The sequence below is a fragment of the Corythoichthys intestinalis genome, chromosome 5 (assembly GCF_030265065.1).
Source record: "Corythoichthys intestinalis isolate RoL2023-P3 chromosome 5, ASM3026506v1, whole genome shotgun sequence".
Classification (NCBI taxonomy): Eukaryota; Metazoa; Chordata; class Actinopteri; order Syngnathiformes; family Syngnathidae; genus Corythoichthys; species Corythoichthys intestinalis.
Genome location: NC_080399.1, coordinates 13,679,654 through 13,704,793, shown reverse-complemented (window position 1 = coordinate 13,704,793; position 25,140 = coordinate 13,679,654). Strand labels below are relative to the sequence as shown.

The 25,140-nt window shown below is 38.8% G+C and overlaps 2 protein-coding genes and 1 long non-coding RNA gene across 4 annotated transcripts in view; 2 read left to right on the top strand and 1 right to left on the bottom strand.

Annotated features, from left to right (window-relative positions):
* ptpn9a (protein tyrosine phosphatase non-receptor type 9a) overlaps positions 1-18,149 on the top strand; it is a 51,852-nt gene extending 33,703 nt beyond the window's left edge. Inside the window, exons 5-13 of the mRNA XM_057835798.1 lie at positions 1,374-1,479; positions 3,671-3,781; positions 4,225-4,541; positions 4,632-4,719; positions 4,788-4,857; positions 8,650-8,728; positions 8,789-8,939; positions 9,015-9,222; positions 12,260-18,149. Of these exons, the coding sequence (XP_057691781.1) occupies positions 1,374-1,479; positions 3,671-3,781; positions 4,225-4,541; positions 4,632-4,719; positions 4,788-4,857; positions 8,650-8,728; positions 8,789-8,939; positions 9,015-9,222; positions 12,260-12,450 (1,321 nt within the window). The 3' untranslated portion in view covers positions 12,451-18,149. The remainder of the gene's footprint in view (positions 1-1,373; positions 1,480-3,670; positions 3,782-4,224; positions 4,542-4,631; positions 4,720-4,787; positions 4,858-8,649; positions 8,729-8,788; positions 8,940-9,014; positions 9,223-12,259) is intronic.
* On the bottom strand, positions 1,056-25,140 carry LOC130915763 (uncharacterized). Its single transcript, XR_009063140.1, has 3 exons — positions 24,745-25,140; positions 2,634-4,519; positions 1,056-2,420 (listed from the first exon to the last, which is right to left on the bottom strand). It is a non-coding gene; the product is annotated as an uncharacterized LOC130915763 (long non-coding RNA).
* sin3aa (SIN3 transcription regulator family member Aa) overlaps positions 20,640-25,140 on the top strand; it is a 45,514-nt gene continuing 41,013 nt past the window's right edge. Inside the window, exon 1 of one of the 2 annotated variants that reach the window (XM_057835797.1) lies at positions 20,640-20,683. The gene's annotated coding sequence lies outside the window, so the exon portion shown is untranslated. Of the gene's footprint in view, positions 20,684-23,939; positions 24,365-25,140 lie in introns of those variants that run through there. The other variant, XM_057835796.1, reaches the window with a different exon arrangement.

Below are 25,140 nucleotides of genomic sequence, written 5' to 3'. Positions count from 1 at the left end.
GGGATCATTGTCATGCTGAAAGACCCAGCCACGTTTCATCTTCAATGCCCTTGCTGATGGAAGGAGATTTTCACTCAAAATCTCTCGATACATGGCCCCATTCATTCTTTCCTTTACACAGATCAGTCGTCCTGGTCGCTATGCAGAAAAACAGCCCCAAAGCATGATGTTTCCACCCCATGCTTCACAGTGGGTATGGTGTTCTTCGGATGCAATTCAGTATTCTTTCTCCTCCAAACAAGAGAACCTGTGTTTCTACCAAAAAGTTCTATTTTGGTTTCATCTGACCATAACACATTCTCCCAGTCCTCTTCTGGATCATCCAAATGCTCTCTAGCGAACCACAGACGTGCCTGGACGTGTACTGGCTTCAGCAGGGGAACACTTCTGGCAGTGCAGGATTTGAGTTCCTGGCGGCACATTGTGTTACTGATAGTAGCCTTTGTAACTGTGGTCCCAGCTCTCTGTAGGTCATTCACTAGGTCCCCACGTGTGGTTCTGAGATTCTTGCTCACCATTCTTGTTATCATTTTGACGCCACGGGGTGAGATCTTGCATGTAGCCCCAGATCGAGGGAGATTATCAGTGGTCTTGTATGTCTTCCATTTAATAATAATTGCTCCCACAGTTGATTTTGTTACACCAAGCGTTTTACCCATGCAGATTCAGTCTTCCCAGCCTGGTGCAGGTCTACAATTTTGTCTCTGGTGTCCTTCCACAGCCCTTTGGTCTTGGCCATAGTGGAGTTTGGAGTGTGACTGACTAAGGTTGTGGACAGGTGTCTTTTATACCGATAATCAGTTAAAACAGGTGCCATTAATACAGGTAACGAGTGGAGCCTCGTTAGACCTCGTTAGAAGAAGTTAGACCTCTTTGACAGCCAGAAATCTTGCTTGTTTGTAGGTGAACAAATACTTATTTTCCACTCTAATTTGGAAATAAATTCTTTAAAAATCAAACAATGGGATTTTCTTTTTTTTTTTTTTTTTTTTTTCACGTTCTGTCTCTCATGGTTGAGGTTTACCCATGTTGACAATTACAGGCCTCTAATCTTTTCAAGTACAGTAGGAGAACTTGCACAATTGGTGGTTGACTAAATACTTATTTACCCCACTGTAGGTCTAATATTGTGGTAAACATGAACCAAACTTTGTTGTTGTTGTTGTTATTTTTAATTACGAAAAAGAGTCACTTACCCCATAAAGGTTTCAGTTGTATTTATACAGAATGTACAAAACCAGAGGAAAGAAAAAATTTGGGCCCCGAGAGGCTGATTTTAAATTGGTTCAAGAAAGTTAGAATAGATTGAGAGAGTTTGAAATTTCATTTGAAAGTTTTTATTACTATTCATTCATATTTATTGTTGTCCTCAGCTTTGAGACCCAAAGGAATGGCTTGGTGTTCATTTATGACATGGCCGGTTCCACCTACACAAATTTTGAGCTGGACTTGAGCAAGAAGATTCTCAACTTACTTAAGGTTTATTATTTACTGATAGCAGAATAAATGTACAGGTATTACCCGGGTTACGACGTACCATACTTACGTTATTTTGACTTTACCACGCCAGAGTCTCGACAGCCGTTTTGTCTTCAGTGTTTATTTTTTGTGTTGCGTAACATATTCTCATCCGCCGCCTCTTAGCAACGATGGTAAGTACAGTATATGGTTTGTCATTTAATTTAGTTATTTATTAACTCTAATTAATCTAAATGGTTGATCTCTATATTGCAATCAGAGGTTGCGCTAGACATTTTCGTTGTCTGTCATTTTGACTGACAGGGTCATAAAAATCCGGTCATAATCTATTTTTACCAGTCACTGAAATTTTTAAAATGATAATGATGACATATTCAATAGTATTTAGTTTTCATTCATTTTTAATTTTGTAACGCTTGCTTGGCGGCGAAAAATTAGACACTGAAGTTGTATTTTTCTCCCTCTTTTTACTCTGCTTACCGCCAACAACACCAACAAAACAACTCCACTCCCAAAGAAAAAGAGGCAACCATATAGACCCCAATCACCAACGTCACACAATGATCTTAATTGTGGTTGTCAGCCCAAAATCTTCTAAATATATATTAAATGCATCTTACCAGATATAAAATGACTACTACATAGTCTGTGGTGATCGTTTGGTGCCCCGATTTCTTGTCGAATTACAGCAGTCCATCTCGCTCTCCTCTTCGGTAATTCCAGCTCCAATAGCATATATTTAAAAATGCTACCGTTCACAAGTTCGTAGTTGGATCACGGCGATCTCGGCGAACCACCGTCTGTCACAATTCCTCCCTCTCTCGGCCTCTCCCGGGAGTCGAGCTGTCATCATCATTGTGGAACGCAAACTATATATGTTCGATATATGTCCATCAACGTACAAGTCAAGTTGTCTTCTCTTTTATAACAGCATTTCCCAGCTGTAAACAAACGAATAAAAACTTGTAACACTTGGATATATGCGGTGCATTCAAACACGATTAGCAACAGGCGGCTAGCAGCAGTAGCAGAAGCTAGTTGTTGTAAAAATGATTCAACTTCGTAATTACAATCATCATCGTAATATCAATAGCAAAGGCAACAAGTCGTTTCATGCGCCAGATTTTAGGTTTCGTATTTTTAGAGCACATTACCTTCCATAACAGCGGGGGCATGACTGCAGGAGCTGTCAGTTTTGTCCATCTCCTTATGACGAGTACGAGCACCCATGGTTTGGAAATCGACATGGTACGAAGCATGGAGGCCTTGGCTTGGTTCTCCACCCGCCTACATCAAAATAACATTCCCGGGATCTTGTATAAAGACCTTCCAACTTCTATTCCACCGCCATTGACTTCAATGGTAAACAGGCGGAAACGGAAGGGGAAGGAAGACATAAGGAAGTAAACCGGTACCTCGAAAACTTGTCAAACCACGGGCGGCAATCTAGTCCACCAATTGGATCACGCGCTAGCACACCGGGTGCACCAATAAGAACCTCGCGTTGATGTGTCAATCACGGTGCCCCCGCCAGACCCCGGTTACACTACAATATTCTGACAGAATAGCCAACGACGTCATGCATTAAGAGAGACAATAGCTAATTAATGTGCCACCCTGTGGTCTGGGGTGTGAATTGCAACCTGTCAAAATGACTGACGGACTTCAGTTTTTTCCGTCACCGTTTTAAAAAACCGGTCAACGACGGAAAATTTCCGGTTAACGCGACCCCTGATTGCAATGCATACCTGGTATTTCATTTTACAGTACTATATGTGCGGTCAGCTTTCCTATGTTGCACTCAAACTTTTTTGACGTCATAGCAGCGCTTCTTTCTGTTAGTGTCGAGCGTTGCTTTCACTTTAGGAAGCGGGGGTGAACGCCAGTTAATATTTCAAGAAGGTAGAGAAACTAAACTGCACGGGCTGAGCAGTATTTTTTACTTGATTTTATGAATCTGACGTAAAAATACATGTTTTGGGACAGTTATTTTGAGATTTAGGAGGTATTTGGGTGTACTTAAAGGGTTAATTCCGATTTACGCTGAAATTCGAGGTTACGTCGCCAGCGTAGGAACGGAACTAGTTCGTAACCTGGGGACTACCTGTACTGTAAAAGTACATTACAACGCCTTTAATTCTGGCCTAGTACCCATACTTTTCCATGTTTAATTCTTATTTTTGTCTACCAGGGAGCGTTCCCCGCCAGGCTGAAGAAAGTGTTGATTGTTGGGGCCCCGGTGTGGTTTCGGGTTCCCTACAACCTGCTCAGTCTTCTACTGAAGGAGAAACTTCGGGAACGGGTAAGCAACAAGAATGTTTTAGTTTTATTGTAAAAATAATATTTTCCATTTGGAATGATTTTTTTGCATCAACACTGTCATATAAAAATTACTTGTGGGATTATTTTTAACTCAACATATCGTAAGTATGTCGAACCGACGCACTTACATGGCGGCCATATTGCTAGAGTCGATATTCCTATGTAGGCAATGCGCTGATATTGTCACTTTTCACCTCGAGTTACGTGTGATTGACACAGTGTCATTGACAACAATAGATGTCAAATTCATTTAAACTCTTGAGGACTGGCTGTAGACGCTCATGCTTCAGTGCCATTGACAGCGCGAGACATCCAATGCATTTTGACTGGCAAGGCTGACAGCAATGGCAGCCTGTGAGTTAAATAAGTGCTCTACAAAAGGTTAAAGCAATATATCGATTTTTACTCTACACAAACCCGAAGGTTCAAATGGTGAAGATGGCCGAGCTCCGCCAACACCTCCCCAAGGACTGCCTACCCCAGCACCTGGGCGGCCTTCTTCCCTTGGATGCCTTTAGCTGCAACCAGCAGCTTCTAGCGGGGCAAAATGGTCGCGTGGACCCCGTGGATGAACTGGTGGGCATCCCCCTGGAGGACTCTTCCGTTCACATCCCGGGACCCGAATCCATGCGTCCTCAGGAGCTGCTGACTCATCTTGGCAGGCTTCAGCGCTCCGGCATCCATCAGGAGTATGAGGAGCTCCGGAAGGAAGCTCCACCTGGAACATTCCATTGCGCACAGTGAGCTCATTAAAATATTGATAAGTGACTTAATTTATTAGCGTCTTTGAAAATATTATTTATAGTTGTTGTTTTTTTTTTAATTAACAGAGCTGTCTACAATCTGGAGAGGAATCGATACGGAGACGTTCTGTGCCTTGATCAAACAAGAGTCCGTCTGAAACCAAGAAGAAACGAGGTTTGGTACCTGCCGTCATAAGGTTTTCAATGCTTTTAAAGTGCTAAATTGATCAAATATCCCAACAGAGATCTGACTACATCAACGCCAGCTTCATGGATGGCTATAAACAGAAGAACGCATATATCGGTACTCAAGGTAAGATGGCAGTAAATTAATATTCTCTCCATTTACTGTCTCATTGCCATTTTTCTATTTGCGTTTCAAACACAATATATTTCTAGTTATGAATTTTCAGATTGGGCAAAATTTAAAAAATTCTTTATAAAAATAGACTTTCATGTTTGTATATGGTTATTAAGTGCTTAAAATAAATATTTGATTTAAAAGGGAAAAAAATGGAGTTCTACTGTAGCTGTGTGCATATCAGTAACTATTAGGGGTGTGGATCAGCACTGCCCTCACAATTCGATTCGATTCAGAGGGTCACGATTCGATTCGGTTCGATTCGGCAATGCATCACGACGCCTTAAAGCCTGGGATGCATTAAAATTCTAAAGCAAAGCATATTTTTCGTGAATCATGAGGCAACACAAGCGGTCAGACATTAAACCACTTTTTATTGGCTCTTGTGTCACTCCTGGTTGAAGTCAAATGAAAATACTTTCAGATATAGATATTTAAAAAAAAAAAAAAAAAATCACAGCATTTAATTGGTGCTTTGAATGAGACCAGGGCTTTCTCTTCCTTTTTTACACACAGTAGCAGCCTTTCACTCAGTGCAACATCTGAACTCCTGTGCAAAATCAGTAATAACAGTCACTGTATTTTAGTCACAACGACCCATCAATTAAAATATTCAAGTAAATATTAAAGAAAACTACAAAGAAAATATTGTAGTGCAGCAGCATCTGTATCGCAATATCAATCCAGGGATCAGTTCAGTTGCAAACAAAACGTCAACTAAATTGCAATGTAGAACAAAAGTAAAATGTAGGCCTAGCCCACTATATATGTGCAATCAACTTAGAAATGCAATCTACCACATTACAATAAAAATAATACATTAAAATGAAGTGCAGCAGCATTTTAGCAGCCATAACAATCTGTTTCAATATAAGGAAATATCAGTTTTTTGCAATCGAGAGAGCAGAGGTTAGATCGGGCCTAAAAAATCCAGCCCGACCCGACACGGCCCGCTGGTATTGAAGCCCGACCCGGCTTGGAGTGACGCAAAAAATATTTAAAAAGTGTCTTTCGTAACGAATTCTCAGTTGGCAGAAAAGAAACGCAAGTTTTCTTAATGTTTAAATAGTCTACATATTTTTATGATCATTATAAAATATCTACACTACGAAATAACGCTGGGAAAGTTTAATATAAAAAAAACAAAAAAAACATGCGATTTTGCAGACACACAGAGGAGAAGATTCAAAAGGATCACATTTGTGTTGCCTTTGTGTACATAAAAAAGTGTCTTTCGTTACGAATTCTCAGTTGGCAGAAAAGAAACGCAAGTTTGATTAATGTTTAAATAGTCTACATATTTTTACCATCATTATAAAAGCATTTACACTACGAAATAACGCTGGGAAAGTTTAATATTAAAAAAAAAAAAAAAAAAAAATGAGATTTTGCAGACACACAGAGAAGATTCAAAAGGATCACATTTGTGTTGCCTTTGTGTACATAAAAAAGTGTCTTTCGTAACGAATTCTCAGTTGGCAGATAAGAAACACAAGTTTTATTAATGTTTAAATAGTCTACATATTTTTACCATCATTATAAAAGCATTTACACTAAGAAATAACGCTGGGAAAGTTTAATATATTAAAAAAAAAAAATATGCGATTTTGCAGACACACAGAGAAGATTCAAAAGGATCACATTTGTGTTGCCTTTCTGCACATAAAAAAGTGTCTTTCGTAACGAATTCTCAGTTGGCAGAAAAGAAACGCAAGTTTTATTAATGTTTAAATAGTCTACATATTTTTACCATCATTATAAAAGCATTTACACTACGAAATAACGCTGGGAAAGTTTAATATAAAAAAAAAAAAAAAACATGCGATTTTGCAGACACACAGAGGAGAAGATTCAAAAGGATCACATTTGTGTTGCCTTTGTGTACATAAAAAAGTGTCTTTCGTAACAAATTCTCAGTTGGCAGAAAAGAAACGCAAGTTTTCTTAATGTTTAAATAGTCTACATATTTTTACCATCATTATAAAAGCATTTACACTACGAAATAACGCTGGGAAAGTTTAATATATATATAAAAAAAAAAAACATGCGATTTTGCAGACACACAGAGGAGAAGATTCAAAAGGATCACGTTTGTGTTGCCTTTGTGTACATAAAAAAGTGTCTTTCGTAACGAATTCTCAGTTGGCAGAAAAGAAACGCAAGTTTTCTTAATGTTTAAATAGTCTACATATTTTTACCATCATTATAAAAGCATTTACACTACGAAATAACGCTGGGAAAGTTTAATATAAAAAAAAAAAAAAAACATGCGATTTTGCAGACACACAGAGGAGAAGATTCAAAAGGATCACATTTGTGTTGCCTTTGTGTACATAAAAAAGTGTCTTTCGTAACGAATTCTCAGTTGGCAGAAAAGAAACGCAAGTTTTCTTAATGTTTAAATAGTCTACATATTTTTACCATCATTATAAAAGCATTTACACTACGAAATAACGCTGGGAAAGTTTAATATAAAAAAAAAAAAAAACATGCGATTTTGCAGACACACAGAGGAGAAGATTCAAAAGGATCACATTTGTGTTGCCTTTGTGTACATAAAAAAGTGTCTTTCGTAACGAATTCTCAGTTGGCAGAAAAGAAACGCAAGTTTTCTTAATGTGTAAATAGTCTACATATTTTTAACATGCGATTTTGCAGACACACAGAGGAGAAGATTCAAAAGGATCACATTTGTGTTGCCTTTGTGTACATAAAAAAGTCGTAACGAATTCACAGTTGGCAGAAAAGAAACGCAAGTTTTCTTAATGTTTAAATAGTCTACATATTTTTATGATCATTATAAAATATTTACACATCGAAATAACGCTGGGAAAGTTTAATATAAAAAAAAAAAAAAAAAAAACATGCGATTTTGCAGACACACAGAGAAGATTCAAAAGGATCACATTTATGTTGCCTTTGTGTGCATAAATAAAAGTGTCTTTCGTAACGAATCGCAAGCGCCACAGGAGGAGAAGAAGAAAAAGCAGGCGGCGCCACTGCTTCATGTGCGTGCGCAAACAAATGCACAATACAGAGAGCTCACAATACAGAGAGCCATAATTTCTTAGTCCGGCGCGGCACCCCGACCCGATCTGACCCAAACGTGAATGCTTAACATTTTGGGCCCGACCCGTTCGGGTTCGGGCACAAGATCTAACCTGTAAGAGATAGGACATAACATAACAATGGCTGAAGCGGAGAAAGAGGGAGCGAGAAAGATTATTGATGCACCTAAGACATTGAAAGCAGACATCTGGAGACATTTTGGCTTCTACGAGATTGGTGGGAAACTTGACCAGAGTTATGCAGTGTGTAAAAAAATGAAACATGAGAATAATAATACAAATGGGGAAACCAAATCAGTTGCATCACCGGAATTGCGCAGGGAAGATTTTTGAGCGTACTTAAATATTTTAAAATGCGCTGAATCGATTCGACTTGTTGCCCGCATCGAATCGAATCGTCCATGCCCCGCATCGGGATGCATCGCCGCATCGATTATTGTTGACACCACTAGTAACTATCATAGCTACAAAACCTAGAAATGTCTATGTACCTAGAATTGATCTGTGTGGTACTCCAGTTTTAATATTATACAAATTATGAATGTTTATGAGTGAAATGAATGGAATATTTGATGAGTTGGAAGATTAAATGAAGTATTTGGTCATTTTTCTAATATCATCCAAACGACTTCTTTACATCACCTAATTTTAATATGACTTGTGTCGCACTATGTAGGTCCATTGGAAAAGACGTACGGGGACTTCTGGCGAATGGTTTGGGAGCAAAATGTGCTTGTTGTTGTCATGACAACCAGGTATTTTTTTTCTGACAGTATGGTTCTAAACAAAGTATGTAAAGTTTCTCCTGATTGCAGGACAGAGGAGGGCAGTCGAAGGAAGTGTGGACAGTACTGGCCTCTGGATGAAGGTGGTCAGGAGGTCTATGGCCACATAGCAGTGGTGAATCAAAGGGTGGACCACCACACGCACTACAACCACACCACCCTAGAGCTGCACAACACTGAGGTAAGGCCGGTCGATATGTGTGTTCTTGTATAATTTCATCAAACAGATGTAGCTAAGATATCTTTTGTGCTTCAGACATGTGAACAGAGGCAAGTGAGTCACTTCCAGTACCTCAGCTGGCCGGATTACGGCGTCCCCACTTCGGCAGTGACTGTCATCGACTTCCTGGCGGCCGTGAAGAGACAGCAGTGGAATATGATCAAGTCTTTGGGATCTCGGTGGACGGGGCACCCACAAGGACCTCCCATTGTTGTCCATTGTAGTGCAGGGATTGGGAGGACAGGTGAGGTGGCACTACACTTTGTTTTTAGTCATTTGAACAAGGGAGTGTTGGTAGTGAATCAATGGGAGCCAATGAGTTCATTGTTGCACCATGAATATTCTGTCTACGTACAGTATGTTGCTCCACTGTTTGACTTAAAATATCTATCGCTGAACGCATTATTTATTTTACAGAATATATATATAATTTACAGAAAAATATGGCATATTTTATAGATGGTTTGAATTGCGATTAATTGCGATTAATTACGATTAATTAATTTTTAGGCTGTAATTAACTCGATTAAAAATTTTAATCGTTTGACAGCCCTAATATTATCGCATATCTACGGTGGCCGAGAGGTGTCAGGCGAAAAGCAAAGTCCAAACACTTTGCAAATAAAAAAAAAAGCACGAACCCAAATTGTAAACGCTTTGCAAAAGAAAAAAGCACGAATGCAAACTGCCACAACACGATCCCCAATTCCTAAAGCGCGATTGCAAATTGGCAAAAGCACGAACCCCAATTGCAACAGCACGACAGCAAATGGCTCGCAGCACGAATGCAAACTGCCACAACACGATCCCCAATTCCTAAAGCGCGATTGCAAATTGGCAAAAGCACGAATCCCAACTGCCACAACACGACAGCAAATAGCTCGTAGCTCAACAGCTAACGGCTCACAGCACAGCAGCAAAATCACGCAACACAACGGCAAGAGGATGACCCGGAAGTTAAAAAAAAAAAAAAAAAAAGGACGACACTTTATATGTGCTTTGTGACCATCTATACAGACCTCCGTGAAGTTGCCCCCCACCCCCCATCAGTCGCAAATGTATATAAAAACGATGTCAATCGTTTGTGCTGCAACTGTTTTGTTGATTCGGTATTATGCTTTTATTGAGATATTAATTTCGAGTGGTGACGTCACTCGTAGCTTTTCCTCAGTTTAGCTCCTGTGGCTAATGGAGCGTACCAACTCTCAATAACAGAGGGGTGTCAAAATAACTAGCACGATCATAACACAAATTCGGGTCCATTGTGCAGTAAATTGGGGGATTAGAGGGACGTCATCACTCGAAATCAATATCTCAAGCCCCTTAATTTACTGCAAAATGGACCCAAATTTGTGTTATGATCGTGCTAGTTATTAGGACACCCCTCTGTTATTGAGGGAATTGGTACGCTCCATTAGCCGCGTGAGCTAAACTGAGGAAAAGCTACGAGTGATGTCACCACTCGAAATTAATATCTCTACAAAAGCATAATACTGTATCAACAAAACCGTTGCAGCACAAACGATTGATATCATTTTTATATAAATTTGCGTCTGATGGGGGGGGGGCAACTTCATGGAGGTCCGTATAGATGGTTACAAAGCACATATAAAGTGTCCTTTTTTTTTTTTTTTTTTTTTTAATTTTATTTATTTATTTATTTTTAACTTCCGGGTCATCCTCTTGCCGTTGTGTTGCGTGATTTTGCTGCTGTGCTGTGAGCCGTTTGCTGTTGTGCTACGAGCTATTTGCTGTCGTGTTGTGGCAGATGGGATTCGTGCTTTTGCCAATTTGCAATCGCGGTTTAGGAATTGGGGATCGTGTTGTGGCAGTTTGCATTCGTGCTGCGAGCCATTTGCTGTCGTGCTGTGGCAATTGGGGTTCATGCTTTTGCCAATTTGCAATCGCGCTTTAGGAATTGGGGATCGTGTTGTGGCAGTTTGCATTCGTGCTTTTTTCTTTTGCAAAGCGTTTACAATTTGGGTTCGTGCTTTTTTCTATTTGCAAAGTGTTTGGACTTTGCATTTCGCCTGACACCTCTCGGCCACCGTACATATCGGCTATAATCAGGGGTGCACATAAGTGGTCCGCATGCGCGCATGCGTACCGGACGTAGACAAATGCGCTGGCCCTCAACGGCTTCCATACGCTTTTGCGTACCGATGGCTGACCACTGTATTTGCGGCGGACACGAGAAAATAACTTCTCAAAATGTCGAAGAGGCAGGCCACACTGAGTAATTACTTCCGTGTTCCCCCACCCCCGTCAAAAGACAGACAGACGACAGAGACGTCACCGGAGCTACCGAAAAAAAGGACTTTTGCTGAAAAGTGGCGACTCGCACGGAAATGCGGTACAAAATGTGCCGTGAGAATCCCAATGTCGCCGATAAGAGCAGCGCATTTTATGGAGGGTCAAAGAATTTCAGCCATCCAAACTTTGAAAAGCACGAAAAAAACAGAGAGCATGTGGCAATTAAGCAAACTCGATGTCAAACAGGACCCCACTCACCGTATGGACAAGTGGCGGAATAAAGGTAATGAACAGCGACATGCACTGACAAACGTATTTTTGCTCGCATTTTACAAAGCTAAACATGCACGTTCAATGAGGTCTTATGAGGAGGACATCCCACTTTTAAAAATGCTTGGAGTTAATGTGGGAGCCACATGATGCCCTTTATTTTGAATTGGTGCTTTTATGTTTATTTCTTTACATTTCACTTCAAAGTAATGCCAATTTTGTTGTGCCAGTTGATGTTAATCAAGCATTAATTTTTAATATAATTAGTTAAAGTTAATTGGCTCTAAGTAAAGCTTGTCATAAATTTATCGCATCAGGCGGGTCGGCTCTCAAGCTCAATGAGGACCAAGTCACATCTCCAGGTCCTCCTCTGAGAACCTGGGCAAAAAAATTATGTGGCTATAATCTATGAGACAATATATAGTCTACTCAAATTTCTTATCGCGACAGGCCTAGGTTGCACAGTCACAAACTTTTGCACTTGGGTCAGAGTTACCTGAGGATCTGATGATAGAAAGTACCGATCTGATACCTCGGCAATGTATTAAATAGGAACGAAAAAGCACATCAAAATGTAAAATATTTCTACGTTTTAGACATTATCATTAGATGTCTGTCACTGTCAATAGCAGTGATTGAGTTAATGACATCATGTGGAAGCACCGGTAATCTATGATACTTGCATTTGATTGGTTAAAATCGTACCAGCATAATACTATATCTGTTATTAAAGTCTTTCCACTGTAATGCAATTTCAGGTACCTTCTGCGCCCTGGACATCAGTCTGTCACAACTCCAAGACGTGGGCTCTCTGAACGTGTGCCAAACGGTGCGACGCATGAGAACGCAGAGGGCCTTCAGTATCCAAACTCCAGACCAGTACTACTTCTGCTACAACGCCATTTTGGAGCATGCCCAACGCCACGGCCTGCTTCCGGCCAATCAGTGAGACCCCGCCTCCTCGATAATTCCCTTCCCAGAATTCTGCTGTTCCTCTGAGACGCGTCTTGGAACTCGCAGTCCTTTTCTTTCCTGGGACCATTCGTCAGCATGTGACAAAGTATGTGTGCTAGATGTCCAGAAAACAGGTGTGTGGAGATTTGGCTGTTGTTTTACGGTCCTAACGGATGGCAGAAAAAAAAGCTAGCTGTGTTATAACCATTTTTAGCACATCCACAATTATGGGAGTGATTGACGTTCTTCCTCCCAAATTTGGGAATTCCTACAAAAAAGCGTAAATACAAATAACAACTATAATAATTACAACATTCCCATTAGGCTTTGGCAAAATCTTGTAGCATCGTCGTGTGTTAAGAGCACAAAACAAACAAACAAAAAACACGAATAGGTAAATTCGGGATAAGTTACCCGTGAATTGTTGGGTGTTATTTTAAAAATATTTTTGTGGCAATTATTCTTGTGGGGGAAACTCTTCCTTTTATAACTAGATGCACAATTTTCCTGAGATGGGAAACCTGGCCGATAAGTTGCTCTTTACAGTATTTAGCCGTTTTATTAAGCGCAAGTTGGGTGTCAGAGTAGCTGCTACGGGCCAGATGTGAAAGACCACGTGTGATATTTTCCCGTCTGTCGCACAATAAGACGCACAACCAATCCACTCACACGTGACCATGATGCGTTCCACTCATTTAGGATATAGCTTATCCTTTTAACCTAAGGGCAGTCATTTAACCCAACATGTTACCCAGTGGAAATCCACACAAGCACGGGAGAACATGCCAACTCCGAACGAGAAGGTGGGAATCAAACCCGCATCTTCATTACTGTGAAGCAAATGTGCTCACCACTCTTTACATTACCTCCAAGAAAAGCAGTGTAAAGCACTGTTCATTCATCAAATGAGACTTCATAAGTGGTGCAATAGTTTTCCTCTTACAAACATACACACACAAAAGGATAAAATTAGGACCACACTGAAAAGAAGTACCATACTTTAAAAAAAACAAAACAAAAAAAACAGCTTTTTTTGTGTGTGGACAAATTCACAACTTAAGTCTCAGGAAATTGTTTTTAAAAACTTTCTTCACTTGTGTTTTCCCGTATTTTGATAATTCTGCTAAATATGGATTCAGTTTCATTAAATCCATTTTTTTCACTTTTCTTTTTGTGATATAGTGAAAGTTTAAAAGATGCATCATGTTGAACCTTTTTTTACAGATGTTTCTTGTAATATTACAACCATTCATTTAATTACGATTTTATATTTTCATATATATTTTTTTTAATTCTGCAACTATAGATTCCCATAAAATTAAGATTTCCTCATTGAACTAAAATGTAGTAAAATTGTGTTTTCTATTGTCTTTGTTTTTTCTTCTCTTGGTATTGTGTCAAGATTTTTGTCTCCTAAAAATTCCTAAAAGAAGTCTATTATACTGATATAAATCTGCGCCACAGGAATTTGAATTTTTATTTTCCAGCATCAAAATTAGTTTATCAGTTATTAGCCCGATAAAAGCATTTTAAAATGATATTTGATAATGGCAACATTGGTTGCTCATTATTGGTTTTGGGCCTAAATGCATGTTGCCTTCGAAGTGAATGTAGAAGCCTTCTGCCTTTGTACAATGGCTGGTCACAGCGTGGCACAGCAGTTATGCTTATTGACTATTAGATGTCTCCAAACAAAGATGTTTGGGATTTGTTCAGTGAAATTATCATTATTAAAGCATCCTGTCAGGCATCACTATACAATTAACCATGATAAGCAGGACTCCAGGCTGGGACCAAATGGTCGCATTTTGCGACTAAAATTAGAGCCAATGTGAGTATTTTTTTTCCATCTACTCGCACATGCGCGACCAGTAAAATTGCGGGGCGGGGGGTGCTAACAAACGCCTTCACAGATAAATCCACTAGTTGGCGATAACGTACGAGCTGGTTTGCCAAGGGAAAATAAAAAAGAAGTAAAAGAAGGTGGACAAAGTGTGAAGTGGTCGCTGCTTGGCCAGCGGCGGGGTCGGCCCCTACCGACTTGATGCCGAGTAAACTGGAGTATACAAAAAATGCATAGGGGAAAATTAAACCACGAAAGAGAACCGTATGGTCCCCAAAGTCACACAGGTGTGCGATCGCTTTCACTTTTGTGACTTTTTGGTCTTAAATCCTCGCCACTTCTAGGAGAGGGAGACTCATGAAATGGGTGCCCGGTATCGGCCACTGTTACGCACACGTCCCCCTGATCGTCTTGCGTTTCCGCTTCCAGGGCATACATGCAGCACCACACCATTTTTCTATATTTGATATTTTCCACGTGGTGAGTGTGCAATTGCGCAACGATTGTAAAATCCCAAGTAACGATGTTAGACTTTCTTTGTCGTTTTCTCAAGATTCATTTCAATCGAAATTCGGCGGCTGCTTGTAAAAGCAGAGCGTGACCACGCTCTCCCTCCCGTGTGATGCTTTCAAATGCGTTCACGAAAGAAACAGTGCTCACAAAACGGACTTGGACAAGCTGGCAACAGAACATAGAATATAAAGTGTATACATAAGGAATGTCCCGATCGCATATTTTTGCACACGAGTCAGAGTCACCTGATTTTCAAAATCTGCCAATACGGAGTCCCAATCAGATACCGACTTTTTTTTTTTTTTTTTTTTAACATGTTATTGTCCCAACCAATTGTTTTTAAACAAGAATAACGTACAAAAATACTTGCCTTCATGAAATGCTTCATTGAGTGAGTCCACTCAAATCCGCTCACGCTGCTGAGAACAACGCACACACAATGAATGTTCACTTACACTACTGCTATGTTTAACAAACATGCGGCCTCTTTCAAGTCTAGCGCTCCCAGGCTTCTCTGGCAACATCAAAGCTTCAAAGCTGTCACTCATTGTTAACTTTAACAAGCAAGAAAAAGAAAAAGAAAAGCAGCAGGAGTGCGAGTGAATGCTTTACGCGCATGAAGCAAAGAAACATAAATATATTTCTTTTAATTAAAAAGCCGATCCTTTTCGGCCGATTCCACTCCTCTGAAAAATGGCGCGATCGGCCTGAATTCCAATCACGTGATCGGATTGGGACATCTGTAATATACCGTATACGTACATAGATACACACACACGCACACACCGTATGGGTCTCATGGAATGACATTTTAAAATATGTTGGGTGTATTGGCTCTCTCGGTCAAAAAGGTTCCCAAACCCTGGCTTAAACCCATTACTATCTTTCGATTCTGCTTTTTAAACTTTTTGATATATATATATATATGTATATATGTATGTATATATATATATATATATATTATATATTTTAGGGCTATCAAACAATTACAATTTTTAATCGAGTTAATCACAGCTTAAAAATTGATTAATCGTAATTAATCACAATTCAAACCATCTATACAATATGCTATATTTTTCTGTAAATTATTGTTGGAATGGAAAGATAAGACACAAGACTGATACATACTGTACATAAGTACTGTATTTGTTTATTATAACAAATCAGCAAGATAGCATTAACATTAACATTCTGTTAAAGCGATCCATGGATAGAAAAACTTGTTCTTAAAAGATAAATGTTAGTACAAGTTATAGAAATTTTATATTAAAACCACTCTTAATGTTTTCGTTTTAATAAAATTTTTTAAAATTTCAATCAAAAAATAAACTAGTAGATCATAAAATCAATCGCACCCAAGCACCAGCAGAGGGCGTCAAAACACCAAAAAACAAGTAACACGTGGACATGACACTGTGCTGTCATTTAATCTGTTTGAGCGAGGCATGTGCGTTAATTGCATCAAATATTTTAACGTGATTAATTTTGAAAAAATTAATTACCGCCCGTTAACGCTATAATTTTGACAGCCCAAATATATATTTATTTTTTGTCACAATTGGGACACTCCGCATCCATGGTACAGCTGGGTCTTCCTAAAAATAAATAAATAAGAAAGTCCCATGTTAGCTAACAGCAGTAGCCTATACTGGTTGATATCAAAACTGATAGAGAATACAGATTCATAAGTTTGTAGTTTTATACATTTATTATTAAAGTATTAGATGAAAACTTTGCATGTCGATTTACTGTGTGCGCCCCTGAATCTTCTGCATGTGCCCCTAAAATTTTAAGTTAGGGGCTACTGTGTTCTTAGTAAAAAATGTTAGTCTGGAGCCCTGATATGTTAAGTCTACGACTGCATATATCAGTATCACTTTGATATCGGTATCAGATTTTTAGAGTTGGACAACATCTGGACAGTATCACTTTGATATCGGTATCAGATTTTTAGAATTGGACAATATCTGGATATCGTTTATCAGTTAAAAAGTTATCAGACAACTCTAATCGAAATTATAATTTTTTCGGCATCATAATTCAAACTAAAGGAGCACTTTCTGAGAACAAACATCTCCGCCTAAGTACAAATTCAAAGCATCGTCATATTTCTGGCCTCTATCACATTTGACCTTTGACCCTTTCTCATCATCACATCACTTCACTTCACCTGCACATCGGAGTAAAATTGGTGAATCCCTTTACCAAGAAATGCCTTTTCTGATCTCTGCAACCTATGACCTTATGACCCTAAAATTGAATCACATCTTCCATTTTATATTACAAACAAATCTTGAACCCAAACATACAGACAATAAGGAACTGATTACATACTCAGCATTCCGACTGGCAGAGGTGAAAATTCAACAAATTTTTGCTCCTGATTTTTTCGCAGCTGAATTTTATTGCTGGAAAAAAAAATTCTGTGATAGAAATTCAAACTTCGGTGGCACAGATTTACTTCCATACTATTGACATAAACTTGAGATTTGTTTCCACTCATATTTCAACCTACCTCTCGTAAAATCTTGTGTATTTTTTCTTCAGAGATTACAACTATCATCTCCATAAATTGGGGTTTTACTTAAAATTCAACAGTCTGACAAAATTCAAGAAAATCACCGTACTTTTGAGAAAACGTTTTGCCTCTTCAGTGTGGCCCTAATTTACATATTTGTCGCACACACAAAACACTGCCTTAGCACTTTTCACTGAGAGCCCCAATATTTTGCAAATGTCTGCAATGATATATGTAAAGTTAATATAAATATGAACCATTTATTGACCTCAAGAGTCTCCAGAATGCACACGCGTGCCTACCTTAAGTCCCAAGTGATGTGTGAGACCCATTTCCAATCTGTGTGTATGTGTGTTGCTTTTAAGTTCCCCAACTGTGGTTGTAAATGTGTGCTTTCATCTGGCGTCATTGTTTTAAAGTATATACTGTATGTACAATATCAGAGTATACTGTGTGTCATGAACCATGTGGTTGCCGGGTCAAAAAAAAAACGTTTTGCTTTTGTTTTTTTGTTGTTGTTTTTTTACTACAGAATTCATATTGAATTTACATGTAGTGAAACATTTTTGTCAGCTGTCAAGATTATTATTCCTTGCTTTCAAAAACCGAAATGTGGCCTATTTTTATTTTTTTCTATGCTATTCAACCGTTGTTTTCATACATGATATACAGTTATCTACATTAATTTTATATTTGTTCCGTTATAACCTTATTACTGTATTTTATCGTTCTTGTGAATACTGAATCAAGCTATACTGTAATAAAATCTGTCAATGTGTTTGGCTTGTATTATTCTTGAAATATGAGTTTTGTTTTGTTTTTTAGGGTTTTTTTTTTTTCATTGTTTATTTTTTGTTTGTATTTTTGACATACTAGCAGTAGCTTGTGCTGAAACTAATACAATTTTCATAAAATTGCACCCTTATTTTTATTTCTTGGACTATTCTGCCACTTGTTTTTTAAATGATATTTTTTTCATATTGATAATTGATATTTTTCCACGTAAATTAAAACTCAGAATTGTAACCTGATATTGTAGAATTTTTGGACTTCAAACCTTTTTTTTCCTAGAACAATTCAAACTAAGAGAATGATAACTTTATTGTCTTCTTTTCCAGTTAAGATGGACATTGGTATGTGCCAGTATGATATTCTGACGGTATGATAACTTTTAGCCAAAATATCACAGTATATTAACATTGCAATTACAGCTCAAAAATGTGTTACTTTTAGATATCTGGGTTTAAATTTTTTTCCCATTGAACAGGATTTTTGTTTAGTTGAAAAAAAAAAAAAAAAATCTAAATAAAATTAAAATAAATGCAGTCTTTAGATGACCCTAAACCCACAGCCACAGCTAGACATTATTACCATCAGAACAAAAATAATTGAATTATTTTCCATAAAAAGCACGTGTGTATGACTCTAATCATGCTTATATTATCCACACACTCTCTCTCAACACAGTTGCCAGAGAGAAAAAAAAATGTTTTACCACCGCTAGACACATGAAACACCCTGGAGTCAACTCTCGTAGCTGGTGAGAAACGTTCATGACAGTGTTTACTAACCTTCAATTTTGTATAAATGCAAAATCATATTGGAGGTATTGCCACCTCGGCAGCCACCCTCCGCAAACATGTTTTACATGACAGTTGGCACTCCACCTCTGAACCGCGGCCATCTAACTCTTCTTTAGCCGAAGTATTTCCACACCAGTGATTTCGTTTTCTTTGATTGGGGGGGGGTTTCAGAAGTTTCACCTCCTCCAGCCATCGTGTAGCACAGCTGACTCACTGACACTGAGCAACAAACGGTGGGGGAGGTTTGAGCCTGCAAGCGAGGGATTTCTCCATGCATTTTTGGGGCATAAAAAATAGCTAATACCTTAGGTACGGTATGATGGATTTTTTTTGTGGTTTTGAAACTTTCATACCACGGTACACCTTGAATTTGAAACTGGTAATCTGCACATGGATAGTTCTACATCCGTTGTTGGCAGTGATTTAGCGTTGTACTGTATATGACCTATACATACATCGGGGAAAAAAAATTATTTTTTCAAATGATTTTTTTTTTTCTTTGAAAATATTTTTGATTGAAGCAACTTCTTTGGGGATTCAATGATTTAGACACAAATGTCCTACCCGTGATATGGCCCAAACACAAAAAGGATTGCTCCAAAGAAAACTTTTTCAGTGTTCAAATGTAAATTTTTCAATCTCAAATATTTTTTTCGCATTCAAAAACTTTTACCATCATTGAAATTTTTCTTATTTTGACTGATTTTTCTTTTTGAAAATATATATTTTTTTGAAGCAACTTATTTTTGATGAATAATGACAAAAATGTCCTAGCCAAAATGTGGCCCAAACACAAATCAACATTACTTCAATCAAAAAAGTTGCTTCAATGTAAAGAAACCAAGAGGGAAAAAAATTCAAAGAAAAATAGCTTTCGCATGCATTTCTTTGAGTTTCAAATTTATTTTTGCATTCACTTTTTTTTTTGATTGAAGCGACTTTTTTTTGGTTGAAAATATGCATTTTGATTGAAGCTTATTTATTTATTTATTTATTTTTACTGAAGTTACTGTTTTTTTGATTGAATAATACAGACACAACTTTACCTTCATACGGACAATTATTGACTGGGGTAACTACATTGGCACGACTCCGGTGGGCGTACCGTATTCAATGGATGACTGTCTTGGCAAAAAGTATTGCTTAAGCAGCCTGATTTAGAATTCCCCTCCAGAATTATGGGAAACAAAAAAACACTCATTGTCAATTTATTATTATAAATATTCTTGAAAATTTATTTTATTGCTGACACCATGTTTCGGGGTCATCAACATGTTGTGCCCCCCCTGCCCAAAAGTCAAACTCCACCTATGGATGTACTTCTCAATTTAAAAAAAAAAAAAAAAAATGAAGCACCAATCCACGGTAAAAAAAAAATATTTTCATTTGTAATCTGTAGCCATGGACTGAGATTACTAAACTCTGGATACAGATTTGTGTTTTTTTTCTACCCTGGCACTTGGGGGGTCGCCATCCTATTGGGGAAACTATGAAAGAAATTAGTCAAAGTTTTAAAGAAGAACTGGAATATTTCATGTTCACGTCAAGAAATCGTGCTACTACAATATTCCTGGTTAATATCAAGAAATCGTGCCATGTAATACTTGTATTTTAGCGGGCCCGCTTCAAACCAAGTGACGTATAATATGACGCCAACCAATGGCAACGCGGGGGGCGGGTAGGAAGGGTGAGGGGGGCGTGTCCCAAGTATTTTGTTCCAAACACGAATAACGTCAGGAGTACGGCGTTTGTTCTTCTTAATACCTGCTAGGTATGTAACCCCAAAGTCCACTATTTCAAAACACATTAATGTACTTTAAATAGCTTGTTATAAAAAACGTCGTTTAAAGCGTTTGTGTTTGGCAGAACATCGCATGTTTGCATTTTTGTGTGTGTTCGTGAACGTAACGTGTGGTGTACTACACTGTACTGGAATGTCGTTTTGTTATGATTTGAAAAACCTAGAATGCGAGACGTTTTGCTCTGTTTTGTTGGTCAATGGAGCATGTTTGCAAATGGAAGGAGGGGACGTGTGTGAAAAGGGGAGGGGGTGTTGTTGTATTGTGGTGAGGCAGGTTCGACAGTTTTTGACAGGATTCAATAGGAGTAAATGACGATAAAGAGCGGATTGTTGTTTTGAATGCGCCGCCGACGTCGTGTGAGCGCTGTTTGACTTTGGCATTGTTCCGTAAGGGAGACCCTTTTGTTCGGTGCTTCGACCGAGCTGCGTTTAACAACAAAAGACCGCGTATCACACAAGCGAAACGGCGAGTTAATGTTAAATGTCTTGGGATTTTGTGTGTTTATTATGTGTCGAGTGGGTATTTGTAGCGTTTTGTCGCCGTTCTTGCTTTGACTGGGGCAAATCGGAGAGGAGAGGAGCTGAGGAACGAGGAGGAATCCCGGGCTGGCGTTTGAAGCTCCGCCTATCGTGGGCGATGCTTTCACCGGGAGCAAGCGACGTGATTGGCTGAGGCTTTTCCCCAAAGGGGGCGGGGAATAACCCGGAAATGGTTGACCAAAAAGAGACAAGTTTGGTAAAGGAACTATTTGGGATGAGGTTGATTTCTTTCATAATGTTACTTGCCAATTCTTTCATAGAATATTTTTTTCTACTCGTTATATTTACATTTTATCATTTTTAAATTAAGATTTTCTCCCCCTCTTACATTATGACTGACTATTCTCGTACAATTACGATGACAGTCATTTTGAAATGCCCCTTCAAAATACTAAATGCTAGGGGTGTGACAAAATATCGAAATGGTGATATATCGTGATATTTTGTATCCCAAAAGGCTATTGATTTTCTCCTGCCAAGAATCGAGATATCATTTTAAAAATGTGTCAATGTCTTAAAAAAAAAAAAAAAAAACAAGTTCCTACCAAAATCTTCCACCATAATAGTGTCTCAGTCAATTCTAAGGCTGCATTGACGGTGCTCGACGCCATTTAGACTGGGAACGTTCGTTCATTCGAAACCAGAGCATTCACAGTCATTATGTCCGATTTTCAGGGCATTTACAGGTCACTTGCTGTTCATTTTAGGGCATTTACACTTCATTTTCTGTTGTGTTTGAATCACTGCCTATTCATTTGGGTGATTCCCAGGTCATTTCCTGTTCTGTAACTCAAAATAAACAGGAAGAGACCCATAAAACACCCCAAAATCATCAGGAAGTAGCTGAAAATGAACACTTAAATGGCCCAAAATTACCTCATTGCCTGGCATTGGCTGCCAGTACCGGCCATAGACGTTCAATCCATTTGAAGTGGGAGGGATGGCAGCGAATGAACATTCGTTCATTCGCTGCCATCCCTCCCACTTCAAATTGATTGGATGTCTACTAATGATAAACTAATTCCAATTCACAGCATAAGCTTGTTTTTCTGTTTATTAGTTGTTTGTAGAATATCCTAGAATGATTTCCTGACCAGTGTATCGATAATCGCCGTATCGTCAGATCACCGTTATCGTGAGCTTTGTATCGCATATCGTGAGGTATCAAGAGGTTCCCACTCCTACTAAATGCTGGAAATTATCTTATCATGACACTGTTTCCCTGTAATATAACAAGGATTCAGCTATAACTTTATTTAACTCTTCACAGGGAAAATATGTATTTTTGGTAATTAAAAAAATCAACTGCTAATACATAAGTTACTAATTTGGGCGGTCGCAAGATCTCGCTTACTTTGCTCTTGTTCTTTTTGGTTCGGACACTAACTAAAATTGCTACTCCTCCGCTCTTTGTGGACGGATCAGAATGAAATTTGGTAGGTATATTCTAGGGGTGTTTACACATCTGTCCTTGGAGCCCTTTTTTGTCTCAGGGCTGAATAATTGCATTACTGAGGAATTATTGTTGCATGTATGTTCCGAGTAAGCCAGTAAAGACCGTGCCTGGTCTCCGGTTGTGCTTTTCATGTCTCTCCGTTGATGAAAAGCTGAGGAAGCGAGCCAGACGGTTGCAGTATTCATTGTTTTTTAATTTTGTTTATTATTTATATATTTAAATTTGGGCTGTCAAAATTATCGCGTTAACGGGTGGTAATTAATTTTTCAAATTAATCACGTTAAAATATTTGACGCAATTAACGCACATTTCCCGCTGAAACAGATTAAAATGACAGCACAGTGTCATGTGCACTTGTTACTTGTGTTTTTTGGAGTTTTGTCGCCCTCTGCTGGCGCTTGGGCGCGACTGATTTTATGGGTTTCAGCACCATGAGAATTGTGTAATGAATGACATCAACAATTGCGAGCTAATAGTTTATTTTTTGATTGAAAATTTTACAAATTTTATTAAAACGAAAACATTAAGAGGGGTTTTAATATAAAATTTCTATAACTTGTACTAACATTTATCTTTTAAGAATTACAAGTCTTTCTATCCATGGATCGCTTTAACAGAATGATAATGTTAATGCCATCTTGTTGATTTATTGTTATAATAATCAAATACAGTGCTTATGTACAGTATGTTGAATGTATATATCCGTCTTGAGTCTTATCTTTCCATTCCAACAATAATTTACAGAAAAATTTGGCATATTTTATAGATGGCTTGAATTGCGATTAATTACGATTAATTAATTTTTAAGCTGTGATTAACTCGATTAAAAAATTTAAGTGTTTGACAGCCTTAATTTAAATAAATACAATTCTACATTTATAAAATGTTAATAACAAAATAAATTTTAGAAATATATATATATATACATCGCTTATGGCCCCCCATTGACTCTCTAAAGTGGATTTTTTTTTTCAATTATTGTATAGTATTTAAAAATTTGTCTGCAATTGACCGTGATAGACATCCAATTCATTTAAACTGAAAAAATGAAGAAGAAAAAAAAGTTTTCTTCAAGGATTACAAAAAAACAAAACACAAATTTATGACTACTTAAAGTTAACTTAATTTTAAATAATTTGACATTAGGATGTAATACGAAATTTTAACCACAATTCTTTGATGCAAACCCTCAAATTCGTATGCATGTCGAACAGTTGACAGCAAACGATTTGTTTTGAAGCTCCTCGACTCAACCGTTGTCGCGCTCCACTCAAAATGGGAGCGCTCTCTCAGCGCGAGCCTCATCACGTATTGACAGCTTGACCAACCAATCGTGAGGAACGTCCCCGCCCCTACGCGTCAACCTCTCTTCGAATCATCAAATAGAAACCTTCCAAGGAGGCGTGGTTACACCAGCCCCAACGTCTCCGCCCACAAGCTAACCTAACGGTGATTGTTTTCCTCTCTCGGGGAAGATTTTTTCCTCACTTTGCAGCTCCACGTCGCTTATTTTTGTTTTTCTTTTACAACACACCACTGAACAAGTCGCGGTCAAACCACCGATCGCTTCGGAGTGCACCCCGGCTCAAGGCATCGTGGTGAAAAGCCCGCCGAACGGATTACCGTAGAACAGTCGGCGAACTTAAAGGAGAGGGGTGAGTTCAGGTTGGAAATTCATTCAGTGAGCTAATGCGGCTAACCATGAAGCGATCCCCAACTAGACATCCCGAAACAATCACATAATTCGGCGTGCATTATGCCCCAAACTGGGAATAATCACGCGAATGAACCGCGGGTGGATGTTTTCGCGAGGCTACGCGTCACCCGCATGTGCTTCCCTGTTAGCCCGCTGGACGTCCCCCGAGTCGGGGCTCCTCATGTTGTTTACATTAGCTAGAAGCTAACACCGCGAAACACTCCCCCCCCTCTTCGCGACAAAGCAAGTTAAAGAAGCGAAATAAACGCTTATCAAGATGCCCCTGGCTGACGAACCGGCGAGCCGTAGATTTATTTTACGTGTGTGTGGCGTGTTTACCTCCATCGAGGTGGAGCGCGTCGTCGGCGTCTCTCCTTCCCGAAATGAGCTACCAAATGGCGGCCACGTCTGGAACTCGAGCTCGGTGCTTGGTGGGATAGGCCTCGCGGATAATAAATGGGGGGCGGAGGCAACCGCGAGGCGCTGGCGGCTTCCATAAACCTTACGAATAAGTCTCTTGTCATCATTGAATATATTTTTTAATTGACTTTAGCACCGTTTGTGTCCACAATTCCTCCCGGGAGTGACGCTTTTTAGTTGACTCGACAGTGTGGAGCAAAGCTCAATCGTGCGCTCCAAGTTGGCATTGAACGCGCGGGCACTCGTGTACATTTTTAATTAAGTTGGACGTTTACGACATCGGGTTGATCTTCGCGGAAAGTCGTCGTATAGGGA